A 12,951-nucleotide genomic window follows, 5' to 3' on the forward strand; every position below is an offset into this window, starting at 1 on the left:
GAGCTGTCATCTCTACATAGTGTACCATGCTTTTATAATGTAAAGCTCTGTTAGAGCTGTCATCTCTACATAGTGTACCATGCTTTTATAATATAAAGCTCTGTTAGAGCTGTCATCTCTACATAGTATACCGTGCTTTTATAATGTAAAGCTCTGTTAGAGCTGTCATCTCTACATAGTGTACCATGCTTTTATAATGTAAAGCTCTGTTAGAGCTGTCATCTCTACATAGTGTACCATGCTTTTATAATGTAAAGCTCTGTTAGAGCTGTCATCTCTACATAGTGTACCATGCTTTTATAATATAAAGCTCTGTTAGAGCTGTCATCTCTACATAGTGTACCGTGCTTTTATAATGTAAAGCTCTGTTAGAGCTGTCATCTCTACATAGTGTACCATGCTTTTATAATGTAAAGCTCTGTTAGTGCTGTCATCTCTACATAGTGTACCGTGCTTTTATAATGTAAAGCTCTGTTAGAGCTGTCATCTCTACATAGTGTACCATGCTTTTATAATATAAAGCTCTGTTAGAGCTGTCATCTCTACATAGTGTACCATGCTTTTATAATATAAAGCTCTGTTAGAGCTGTCATCTCTACATAGTATACCGTGCTTTTATAATGTAAAGCTCTGTTAGAGCTGTCATCTCTACATAGTGTACCGTGCTTTTATAATGTAAAGCTCTGTTAGAGCTGTCATCTCTACATAGTGTACCATGCTTTTATAATGTAAAGCTCTGTTAGAGCTGTCATCTCTACATAGTGTACCATGCTTTTATAATATAAAGCTCTGTTAGAGCTGTCATCTCTACATAGTGTACCGTGCTTTTATAATATAAAGCTCTGTTAGAGCTGTCATCTCTACATAGTGTACCGTGCTTTTATAATATAACGCTCTGTTAGAGCTGTCATCTCTACATAGTGTACCATGCTTTTATAATATAAAGCTCTGTTAGAGCTGTCATCTCTACATAGTGTACCGTGCTTTTATAATGTAAAGCTCTGTTAGAGCTGTCATCTCTACATAGTGTACCGTGCTTTTATAATGTAAAGCTCTGTTAGAGCTGTCATCTCTACATAGTGTACCATGCTTTTATAATGTAAAACTCTGTTAGAGCTGTCATCTCTACATAGTGTACCGTGCTTTTATAATATAAAGCTCTGTTAGAGCTGTCATCTCTACATAGTGTACCATGCTTTTATAATGTAAAGCTCTGTTAGAGCTGTCATCTCTACATAGTGTACCATGCTTTTATAATATAAAGCTCTGTTAGAGCTGTCATCTCTACATAGTGTACCATGCTTTTATAATATAAAGCTCTGTTAGAGCTGTCATCTCTACATAGTGTACCGTGCTTTTATAATGTAAAGCTCTGTTAGAGCTGTCATCTCTACATAGTGTACCATGCTTTTATAATGTAAAGCTCTGTTAGAGCTGTCATCTCTACATAGTGTGCCGTGCTTTTATAATATAAAGCTCTGTTAGAGCTGTCATCTCTACATAGTGTACCGTGCTTTTATAATATAAAGCTCTGTTAGAGCTGTCATCTCTACATAGTGTACCGTGCTTTTATAATGTAAAGCTCTGTTAGAGCTGTCATCTCTACATAGTGTACCGTGCTTTTATAATGTAAAGCTCTGTTAGAGCTGTCATCTCTACATAGTGTACCGTGCTTTTATAATGTAAAGCTCTGTTAGAGCTGTCATCTCTACATAGTGTACCATGCTTTTATGATATAAAGCTCTGTTAGAGCTGTCATCTCTACATAGTGTACCGTGCTTTTATAATGTAAAGCTCTGTTAGAGCTGTCATCTCTACATAGTGTACCGTGCTTTTATAATGTAAAGCTCTGTTAGAGCTGTCATCTCTACATAGTGTACCGTGCTTTTATAATGTAAAGCTCTGTTAGAGCTGTCATCTCTACATAGTGTACCGTGCTTTTATAATGTAAAGCTCTGTTAGAGCTGTCATCTCTACATAGTGTACCATGCTTTTATAATATAAAGCTCTGTTAGAGCTGTCATCTCTACATAGTGTACCGTGCTTTTATAATATAAAGCTCTGTTAGAGCTGTCATCTCTACATAGTGTACCTAGGGCTGGGCGATATATCGAATATACTCGATGTATCGCGGCTTGTGCCATGTGAGATGTAGAAATGACTATATCGCGAACATTCGAGTATAATTGTCACGCATTGTTTATAACTTAAGCCGCCGGCATGACTCGCTTCACGTTTCCTCTTGTCAGCTCTCCCTCTCAAGGGAGAGCTCATGTCACACTCAAAAGGGAGGGGGAATCACATGGATACGTCAAACGCGTCAAACCGCGTCAGACACACCCGTCCTTAACCTACAGTATGTGCGATTCGAAATCACGCGTCCGCACCATAGACTGGCGAAACATGGCCGCCCGCAGTGTGGCTGTTGACAGTTTCAAATTATAACAAAACAACCACTATTGCAATTTGCAATACATATCCCGCAAGGTTTCTGAGATTAGGGGAAAGTCTGAGCTGGCGTTACGCTAAGCCAAACATGGGGAGGAGGCAGCGGATTTGTTTTGGCGTTAACGTTAGCTGTTGTGATGATGACTAACGGGGCTAACGTTAGCTAGCTGGTTAGGCTACCTAGTTGCAGGGCAGCGCTCCACAAGCTTGTTGTGACCAAAACCCCCGCATTTAAAGCATTTCATACTCCCAGAGCTGGCGTAAACCATAGAGAACCTCATGCATTAGCCTACTCAAAATGAAATGTCCAGGGTTTGTGTCTCCAAAAGGAACTAACGCTAACGTTACATGCAAGCTAACGTAGCTAGCTAGCTGCGGGGCAGTCATGATCTATTAAGGAAAACGAATGCGCAAGTGAACATCACATAGGCTACGTGTATTTTCTTTAATCTAGACTAGAACTAGAGGCATCATTTTTCAGTCAAAAGTGAAACAACACATATGATGGCGTATAGTGAGGCTTTCCATGCCTCACTATAGAACTGGCCCCAATGCAAAATTCACAGCTTATGTTGCCGTCATGCCAATAAGAGTCTAAATTTAATTTTTTATGTTTTATCTGCAGACTAAGCAGCTAGGCTTTCGGTTCTATAAAAGCCATTATTTTTTGTATTGACTATTGAGTGATACACTTTACTAAAACAAGCATATTATATCAGAAGTGTTGTTTGTGTTCACAGTGATGTCAGATTTGCTTAGGTCAGAGCTATGGAATATTAAATCATCTTTGCTCACTACATCTGCCCTTTCTTCTTTTTTACCCCAGGTGTGCATAAAATACTGGTTAAGAACTTATGGAAAAGTCATGGAAATCCATTGGTCAAAATGTGTATGAACCCTGAAGGGTTAAATTGAGCATTTATGAGAGATTTCAAAAATATCGAGATATACTGTATATCGTGTATCGCGATATAGCCAAAAAACATCGCGATATTCTTTAGAGGCCATATCGCCCAGCCCTAAGTGTACCGTGCTTTTATAATATAAAGCTCTGTTAGAGCTGGCATCTCTACATAGTGTACCGTGCTTTTATAATATAAAGCTCTGTTAGAGCTGTCATCTCTACATAGTGTACTGTGCTTTTATAATGTAAAGCTCTGTTAGAGCTGTCATCTCTACATAGTGTACCATGCTTTTATAATATAAAGCTCTGTTAGAGCTGTCATCTCTACATAGTGTACCGTGCTTTTATAATGTAAAGCTCTGTTAGAGCTGTCATCTCTACATAGTGTACCGTGCTTTTATAATGTAAAGCTCTGTTAGAGCTGTCATCTCTACATAGTGTACCGTGCTTTTATAATGTAAAGCTCTGTTAGAGCTGTCATCTCTACATAGTGTACCATGCTTTTATAATATAAAGCTCTGTTAGAGCTGTCATCTCTACATAGTGTACCATGCTTTTATAATGTAAAGCTCTGTTAGAGCTGTCATCTCTACATAGTGTACCGTGCTTTTATAATGTAAAGCTCTGTTAGAGCTGTCATCTCTACATAGTGTACCATGCTTTTATAATGTAAAGCTCTGTTAGAGCTGTCATCTCTACATAGTGTACCATGCTTTTATAATGTAAAGCTCTGTTAGAGCTGTCATCTCTACATAGTGTACCGTGCTTTTATAATATAAAGCTCTGTTAGAGCTGTCATCTCTACATAGTGTACCATGCTTTTATAATGTAAAGCTCTGTTAGAGCTGTCATCTCTACATAGTGTACCGTGCTTTTATAATGTAAAGCTCTGTTAGAGCTGTCATCTCTACATAGTGTACCGTGCTTTTATAATGTAAAGCTCTGTTAGAGCTGTCATCTCTACATAGTGTACCATGCTTTTATAATGTAAAGCTCTGTTAGAGCTGTCATCTCTACATAGTGTACCGTGCTTTTATAATGTAAAGCTCTGTTAGAGCTGTCATCTCTACATAGTGTACCATGCTTTTATAATGTAAAGCTCTGTTAGAGCTGTCATCTCTACATAGTGTACCATGCTTTTATAATGTAAAGCTCTGTTAGAGCTGTCATCTCTACATAGTGTACCATGCTTTTATAATGTAAAGCTCTGTTAGAGCTGTCATCTCTACATAGTGTACCATGCTTTTATAATGTAAAGCTCTGTTAGAGCTGTCATCTCTACATAGTGTACCATGCTTTTATAATGTAAAGCTCTGTTAGAGCTGTCATCTCTACATAGTGTACCGTGCTTTTATAATATAAAGCTCTGTTAGAGCTGTCATCTCTACATAGTGTACCATGCTTTTATAATGTAAAGCTCTGTTAGAGCTGTCATCTCTACATAGTGTACCGTGCTTTTATAATGTAAAGCTCTGTTAGAGCTGTCATCTCTACATAGTGTACCGTGCTTTTATAATGTAAAGCTCTGTTAGAGCTGTCATCTCTACATAGTGTACCATGCTTTTATAATGTAAAGCTCTGTTAGAGCTGTCATCTCTACATAGTGTACCATGCTTTTATAATGTAAAGCTCTGTTAGAGCTGTCATCTCTACATAGTGTACCATGCTTTTATAATGTAAAACTCTGTTAGAGCTGTCATCTCTACATAGTGTACCATGCTTTTATAATGTAAAGCTCTGTTAGAGCTGTCATCTCTACATAGTGTACCATGCTTTTATAATGTAAAGCTCTGTTAGAGCTGTCATCTCTACATAGTGTACCATGCTTTTATAATATAAAGCTCTGTTAGAGCTGTCATCTCTACATAGATTCAAGATTCAAGATTCAAGATTTTTATTGTCACTCCATGGTACAAGTACCACGTGTGAAATTCTTGTGCAGTGGACTCCGTTTACGACATAGTACAAATAGGCAACAAGCAATAAGTAATAGGCAATAAGAAATAGGCAGAAATAGGCAATAAGACAGCAATAAGGCAATAAGAAATAGGCATCTATAAGCAATAAGACAAGTCGGTGGCTTATACGACAGTGGCATATTCATTGCACATAGGTGCACATGTCATGTGCATACGTTAGACGTGTTCAGACATTCCAAATTCGACGTTTTATACATACATGTGCAAATAGCATGTACCTTATTAAACATACACTTAAATTTACAATTAAACGTTAGGCACCTTATTAAACATACACTTAAATTTACAATTAAACATTAGGCATCCGTAATAGTAGCAGCTGCAGTACGGTACGGTACGACTACTGCACTATTTGTGCATATTTAGGAGTCTCGTGGCCTGCGGGAAGAAACTGTTCCTCAAGCGATTTGTGCGTGTTTTTGGAACCCTGTATCTCCTCCCTGAGGGTAGCAGGGAGAACAGGCTGTTGTGGGGGTGGTTTGTGTCTTTGATGATCTTCAGGGACCTCCTGAGGCACCGCTGGTTGTACAGTTCGTGCAGTTCTGGCAGTTCACCTCCTGTTACGTGCTGGGCCGCGCGCCTCACCCTCCGTAGCGCTCTGCGGTCTATGGTGGTACAGTTCCCGTACCAGGCGGTGAAGCCGCCTGTCAGCAGGCTTTCAATGGTGCCTCTGTAGAAGTCCCCGAGGATTTCTTTCCTCAGCCCGAATTTCTTCAGGCGCCTGAGTCCGTGTAGTCGCTGTTGGGCCTTTTTGACAACAGTGGCGGTGTGGCCGGCCCAAGTCAGGTCCTGGTGGATGTTGACTCCCAGGTACTTGAAGCTGTCCACCCTTTCCACCACTGTGCCGTTGATGGTGATTGGGGGGTGTGCGCCCCCCCCTCTCCTGTAGTCTACAATGATCTCCTTGGTCTTGGAGACGTTCAGGGAGAGGTGGTTGTCCTGGCACCATTGTTCCAGTACCCCCACCTCCTCTCTGTAGGCCGTCTCGTCGCCCCCCGAGATCAGCCCCACGACCGCTGTGTCGTCTGCAAACTTCACAATTGTGTTTGAAGTTTGAGTCGCCACGCAGTCGTGGGTGTAGAGGTCGTACCAGAAGGGGCTGGAGACGCACCCCTGCGGCGCTCCTATGCTAATGGTCAGTGGGGAGGAGGTGAGGTTGCCCACCCTCACCACCTGGCGGCGGTCTGTCAGGAAATCCAGGATCCAGTCGCACATTGCCGTGTTTAGTCCCAGATCCCTGAGTTTGCTTACCAGCCTGGAGGGTACTATGGTGTTGAATGCTGAGCTGTAGTCCACGAACAGCATTCTTACATAGGTGTCCTTCCCCTCCAGGTGGGACAGGGCGGTGTGGAGCACGTGTGCTACTGCATCCGCTGTGCTCCTGTTGGGGCGGTATGCAAATTGCAGCGGGTCGTGGTCCGGGGGGAGTGTGGGGCGGATCTTTGATATGACCAGCTTCTCAAAGCACTTGCTGGCTATTGGCGTGAGGGCTATTGGGCGCCAGTCGTTGAGGCTGGTCACTTTTTGTTGTTTGGGAATGGGGATGATTGTTGCTGCTTTGAAGCAGGGGGGGACTCGTCGGAGGGAGAGGGACTGGTTGAAGATGTCTGTGTATACGGGTGCCAGCTGGTGAGCGCAGGCCTTGAGGACCCGCCCGGGGATGCCATCCGGGCCGGCCGCCTTGCGTGGGTTGATACGCAGGAACGACCGGCACACTTCATCCTCAGTGATGGTGAGAGGGTGGTCTGGATCTGTGGGGGTGGGGGGGGTGGGTGGGGGGTGGGGGGGGTTGGTGGTTGGGTGTGAATGGGAAGGGGTGCTGAGGGGTGGGAGGGGGGGGGAGGGGAGCTGGTGGGGGGGGGGAGAGGGGGGAGGGTGGTGGTCGGGGGGGGGAGGAGGGATGGTGGGAGGGGGGGGAGGAAGGGTGGACGGAGAGGGGGGGGGATGGTGAGGGGGGAGGGGTGGCAGGGGGGGGAGGGGAGGAGGGGGGGGGGTGAGGGGAGGGAGGGAGGTGATGGGGGGGGGAGAGTGGGAGAGGGGTGGGAGGGGGGTGGATGGGAGGCGCTCTGGCAGAGGGGTCGAATCTAGCGTAGAACGCGTTGAGTTCATCCGGTAGGGTGGGTGACGTGCTGGGGTTCTGTCGTTTCACCTCTTTGAAGTCTGTAGCAGCATGGAGGCCTTTCCACAGGTGTCTGGGGTTGTTTGTGTCCAGTTTTGACTCCAGCTGCCTTCCGTAGTCTCTCTGTGCTTTTTTAATAGCGGTCCGGAGGGCATATTGTGCCTGCTTGTATTGATCTGGTGTGCCAGAACTGTAGGCGGTGGTCCTGGCGTGCAGGGCTGCCTTGACCTCGCTGTTGATCCAGGGTTTCTGGTTGGGCATTATTTTGACTTTCTTTGTCGGGACTATGTCTTCGGTACACTTCTTAATGAAGCATGACACCGTCTCTGCGTACGCACCCAGGTCTCCTGCCACTCTGAACTCCTCCCATGCTACTTGGTCAAAACAGTCCCTCAGGATGTCGTCTGATTGGTCTGACCAGCAGTGGGCGGTTCGGAATGCTGGGGGCTGTTTTTTCAGTTTGTGTTGATACCTGGGCAACAGCAGAATGTAGGCGTGATCTGATTTGCCAAAGGGTGAACGGGGTACGGCCTTGTAGCTGTGGCGGATATTTGTATAACATTTATCCAGTGTGTTATTGACTCGAGTGGGGAAGTGAACATGCTGGTGCAGCGTTGGCATTCTTACTTTCAGGTTTGCTTTGTTAAAATCCCCGGTCACTACCAGGGCCATTTCAGGTTGTTTAGTCTCATGTGCGCTGATTGCTCGTTGCAGCTCTTTCAGCGCAGCCGTAGTGTTTGCCTGTGGGGGGATGTATACACCCATCACGGTTACTGTACTGAATAGTGTACCATGCTTTTATAATATAAAGCTCTGTTAGAGCTGTCATCTCTACATAGTGTACCATGCTTTTATAATGTAAAGCTCTGTTAGAGCTGTCATCTCTACATAGTGTACCATGCTTTTATAATGTAAAGCTCTGTTAGAGCTGTCATCTCTACATAGTGTACCGTGCTTTTATAATGTAAAGCTCTGTTAGAGCTGTCATCTCTACATAGTGTACCGTGCTTTTATAATGTAAAGCTCTGTTAGAGCTGTCATCTCTACATAGTGTACCATGCTTTTATAATGTAAAGCTCTGTTAGAGCTGTCATCTCTACATAGTGTACCGTGCTTTTATAATGTAAAGCTCCTGTTTTCCCACCGGCAGACTGGCAGAAGTCATCCACACAGCAGCAGAGGGAGCAGCTGCTCCTCCAGGAGCTGGTGTCTTTGGTCAACCAACGGGACGAGATCATCAGAGACATTGATGCCAAGGAGAGAGGGTGCGTGTGTGTGTGTGTGTGTGTGTGTGTGTGTGTGTGTGTGTGTGTGTGTCCGTGCGTGCGTGCGTGCGTGCGTGCGTGTGTGTGTGTGTGTGTGTGCGTGTGTGCATGCTTGCGTGTGTGCATGTGTGTGAAAGAGAGATGGTGATATATATGTGATGATTTAATATCTCAGTGATTATGGCGGGACATTAGGCAGCTCAGGTGCCTCTTGTTTTAATCAGGATTTTGCAGTTCTACTGTCAGATTCAATATCCTGGGCCCAGTAGTTCAAAACTTTGAATCCCTATCTGATCGGATCAGATTTGGATTTTGGGTAGTTCAAAACCAAAAAACAGGATTAGGATCACTTTGATATCCAATCAGATCAGGAAATCAAATCCAAGCTTTAATCTGGATCAAATCTTCAAAACGGGTAGTTCAAAGCGACAACACAGGATTGGGATCAGTTTGATCCCAAAAAACTGGATTATCTTGATCCCACCAGAGGGGTGGATTTCCAGTGGATTACCAGAGCAAAATGTACCATACAAGTTATTTAAAAATATGTTTCAATATAAATAAGATGGCAAAGTTTGTTAACTGAAATAATACACAATTTTTAGCCTTCATGGCAAATACATTTTATATTTCATTTTTTGGTCACGTTTGTGGTGGCCTATTTTGTTTTCAACCAAATGTTGATGACATAAATGTTTATGCTCATAAAAGTATCACAACAAAGATTGTCAATCACAAATGTAATTTAGATCAAAGAAAAAATATCTTCAACAAAAAAAAAGTCCATCATCTGTCAAAAATGCAAGCGCACCAGACAACCAGAGCAGAGGGATGATGCCTACGAGACACCGCTGAGCCGTGAAACGGAGAGGGCAGAGATGCAGATCCGTCTGGCCAAAGAACAAATACAGCTGTGCCGGCTTCAGCAAACTGAAACCTCACTTAGAATTCAGCTCCTCAAAGCACGCCTGGATGATCCAGCTGCCTTTGAATGAATGTTTTGTTTTGTTACCCTAGTGGGAGTATTTTTTTTAATTACAATTCCATTATGATTTTATGTCCTTTATGTATTTAAAAATATAATTAGACATTATAGATGTCTCTGCAATGTGGTCTCTTGTCTTCCTTGTATTATTTTTCATATCCACTAGATGGAGATCGGTAGGATTAAAGCACTGATATTCAGGATCTAGTAATCTTGAAAAGTCTGAAACTGGATCAGGGTGATCCTATCCTGAATTGCTTTGAAATACTGGGACAAAATCTGGCCGAGTTGTCTGATCCTGGATCACAGAAAATGGGATTTCAAAATCTGATCGGATCTGATTGAGATTAAAAGTTTTGAACTACTGGGCCCCGGGCATATTATCATTATCCAAGAGATTCCTTTGCATGCAGGACATACTAATATGTGTATGTGTGTGTGTGTGTGTGTGTGTGTGTGTGTGTGTGTGTGTGTGTGTGTGTGTGTGTGTGTGTGTGTGTGTGTGTGCGTTTGCGCGCGTGCGTGCGTGCGTGTGCATGTGCAGGGCGATGGAGGAAGACGAGCGTTTGGAGCGGGGTCTGGAGTTGAGGAGGAGAAAGTACAGCAACAAAGACAAATGTGTCCTACAGTGAGACACACACACGCTGTCATGTCATGCACTCCTCCCTGTTGGTCACGCGCTGTAAACTGTTAAAGTGTTTCCTTAAAAAGTCATTTCTATTAATGGGATTGTTTCATTGTTTTCAATCTGTCTTAACTTGATAGAAATATTTTTGATTTTGTTCAGCTATTATTTATTTCAGTGATGTGTCAGATTCTTGTATATCAAGTATGCATGTGTTTTTTGTGTGTTTAACCTTCTGTGAGTGTGTTCATTATTTGATGATTGACTTTGATTTGAAAAGACAGGTTCTTCTTGTCATGACTAGGGCTTGATCTGTGTCTGTGAGATTACAGTACAACTGAATTCCTTGTAACTTTCTCTCAAGGGAGGGAAATAGTTTACAACGGCTTACAAATAAATTTGTTTTCAGAATTAAATCCATGCTAACTTGAAGACTTAAAACAGATATAAACAATCAAACTTTTTTTTTCTTTCATTTCTCTCATGTTTATGAGCATATTTAGGAATTTTGTAATATGACGCTGCCAGATGGTTTGTTTTCACATAACCATCCTGGAATGAGTCACTCGGGAAGAAGCCGTTTCAAAAGGCAGGCACAAAAAATATCTGGCAGATGATTGGATGATCCATCTGTCTATCATGGGCTCACTCTTGCTGGCGTCACACCAAAGCCCGCCTGTGGCTGCCTCTGGAAGCTGATTGTTTCAGAGACATAGAGAGGCCATTTACACTTGACACTAACATGTGTTTTCTGTGATCAGATTGCAATCTGATTGCAATTGTAATTAAAATTAAAATGATTGCAATCTGATCACCCAAAACAGGTGTCCTCTCACACATTGATCTGACACATTGCATTTACACTTGTGTTAAATGTGGTCACAATGCGTCCCTGACCACCTCCGGAGGTGGTTTGGCCGATCAGATTGCAATCCGTCCTCAATGTGTCTTGGGGGCGTTTACACCATTGAGATATAAATAAATGGAGAGAGCGTCCCTATCTCCTCCCTGTATGGTGTATCGAAGCCAAAATCTTCTCAGATCAGAGGACCAGAGTCTGCGCAGTAGCTCTTTTGGGTTGAAACCTCAGTCTGAGCCCCCTCCCCCCATCCCCCTATCCCCCTTTCTCATGTAGAGCTGCTGTTTCTAGATTTGCACACAGTGCGTTGTGTAGTCAATCATCTCTAGCTCTGTAAATATGGCACTTTAATTTCTAATAAGTTTTGTCTCATCAAAAGTAACCATGTAGATTCCCACTACGAAGTCAGTTTATCAAAATGACGCCTGTATTTCATTGTCGGAGATTGCTCCTAGCAGCCAGACTCCGGGATGCTCTGGGCAACAAACGTCATACAGGGGGAAATTATTATCCGATGAACTGATCTTTGCAGCTCTGTTGATTAGCTAATGTTTCCGTAGCATTTGATTAACGTTATTATTTAATTCATTTTGGGACAAATGTTGGTTTAACAGATTAAATCTAACTGAAGCTTTGGCTACGTTGTAACTTGCGTTTACTAACTGGGCAGCCCAGTGCTGCTGTCTCTCAGTCGGGTCATTTTTCTAACTAACGTTATCCAGCTGCCTGTCTCTTCTGTATCCTTATACAACAGCTACGAGGAGAGGAGCTTGGGAACATCCCCATAGTCAAAGCACTTCCCAGAGATATCCATATAAATACTCTCCTCGTGCTTTACCCCAAATAAAACCTCCAGTGTCTGTTTGCAACAGGCTAACCCGTTAGCTATTAGCTAATGGCTGGTATTGTGTAGGCCTCATTTTATACCCGGGAGTTGTAACGTTATGAAACACATTTCCTGGCATACGCAGGCAGTTGGACAACCTGGTAAGTTCTGAAAATATGTGTCTGTTATTCCAGCTATCGTTATCAGTTGTTAGATTGTTAGTAATGTTGACATTAAAGAATGCAAGTTAAAAGCCGTTAAAACCATTGATGTATTAAAATAACCGATACCGTAGTGGGAGTAACTAATAAAACACATATTTTCTGTCCATCAATATAGTGTTATACAGTTTGGTAGATAACAGATCAGTGTTATCAATCAGCAGTGTCTGGTCTATGAAACCTAGGTCTACAATGCGTACAGCCTGTCTGAGCCATCTGAGCCCATGTCCAGCCAATGACGGCTTGAGACTGACTGCCACAGCTGTCAATCATCCCTTTTTATATGTCAAATAACTAATAAAAAACAAACTGATCACAAAAATGACCACTTGCACAGGCATTAGCGTGATAAGAACTATCTAAAATGATACAAACCACCTTTGGGAAAGAATTATCTGATGTGTAGTTTGATTGTTTCGGTTGTCCATTTCCCCATCCACTAACATGGGAGAGGCGGGCCTTGTGACCTATACTGGATACAGCCGCCAGAGCGGCGATCTAACATGCAGCGGCACCAGAGGCGGCGATCAACTTTTATATGTCGATGGTTTACACCTGTACTTTCAAGTGGTCAAGCACTAGGCCTATCTGATTGCAATCTGATCACAGAAAACGCATGTTAGTGCCAGGTGTAAATGGCCTCAGTGTTTTTCTTCTCCGCTCCCACTCTATTTTCTCCATGGACTTCCCCCTCTGGTTTACTAACTGTGGATGTTGCCA

The 12,951-nt window shown here is 43.0% G+C and overlaps 1 protein-coding gene across 2 annotated transcripts in view; it reads left to right on the plus strand.

Annotated features, from left to right (window-relative positions):
- LOC310784677 (EH domain-binding protein 1-like) overlaps nt 1–11,026 on the plus strand; it is a gene marked incomplete at its 5' end in the record, with an annotated part of 83,098 nt that extends 72,072 nt beyond the window's left edge. For both annotated transcript variants that reach the window (XM_083645702.1, XM_083645703.1), the window contains 2 exons: nt 8,601–8,715; nt 10,245–11,026. In XM_083645702.1, the coding sequence (XP_083501828.1) occupies nt 8,601–8,715; nt 10,245–10,332 (203 nt within the window). In that variant the 3' untranslated portion in view covers nt 10,333–11,026. The remainder of the gene's footprint in view (nt 1–8,600; nt 8,716–10,244) is intronic.
- Between the last annotated feature and the right edge of the window lie 1,925 nt (nt 11,027–12,951).

This window comes from Poromitra crassiceps, assembly GCF_964638095.1.
Source record: "Poromitra crassiceps genome assembly, chromosome: 1".
NCBI classification, from domain to species: Eukaryota; Metazoa; Chordata; class Actinopteri; order Beryciformes; family Melamphaidae; genus Poromitra; species Poromitra crassiceps.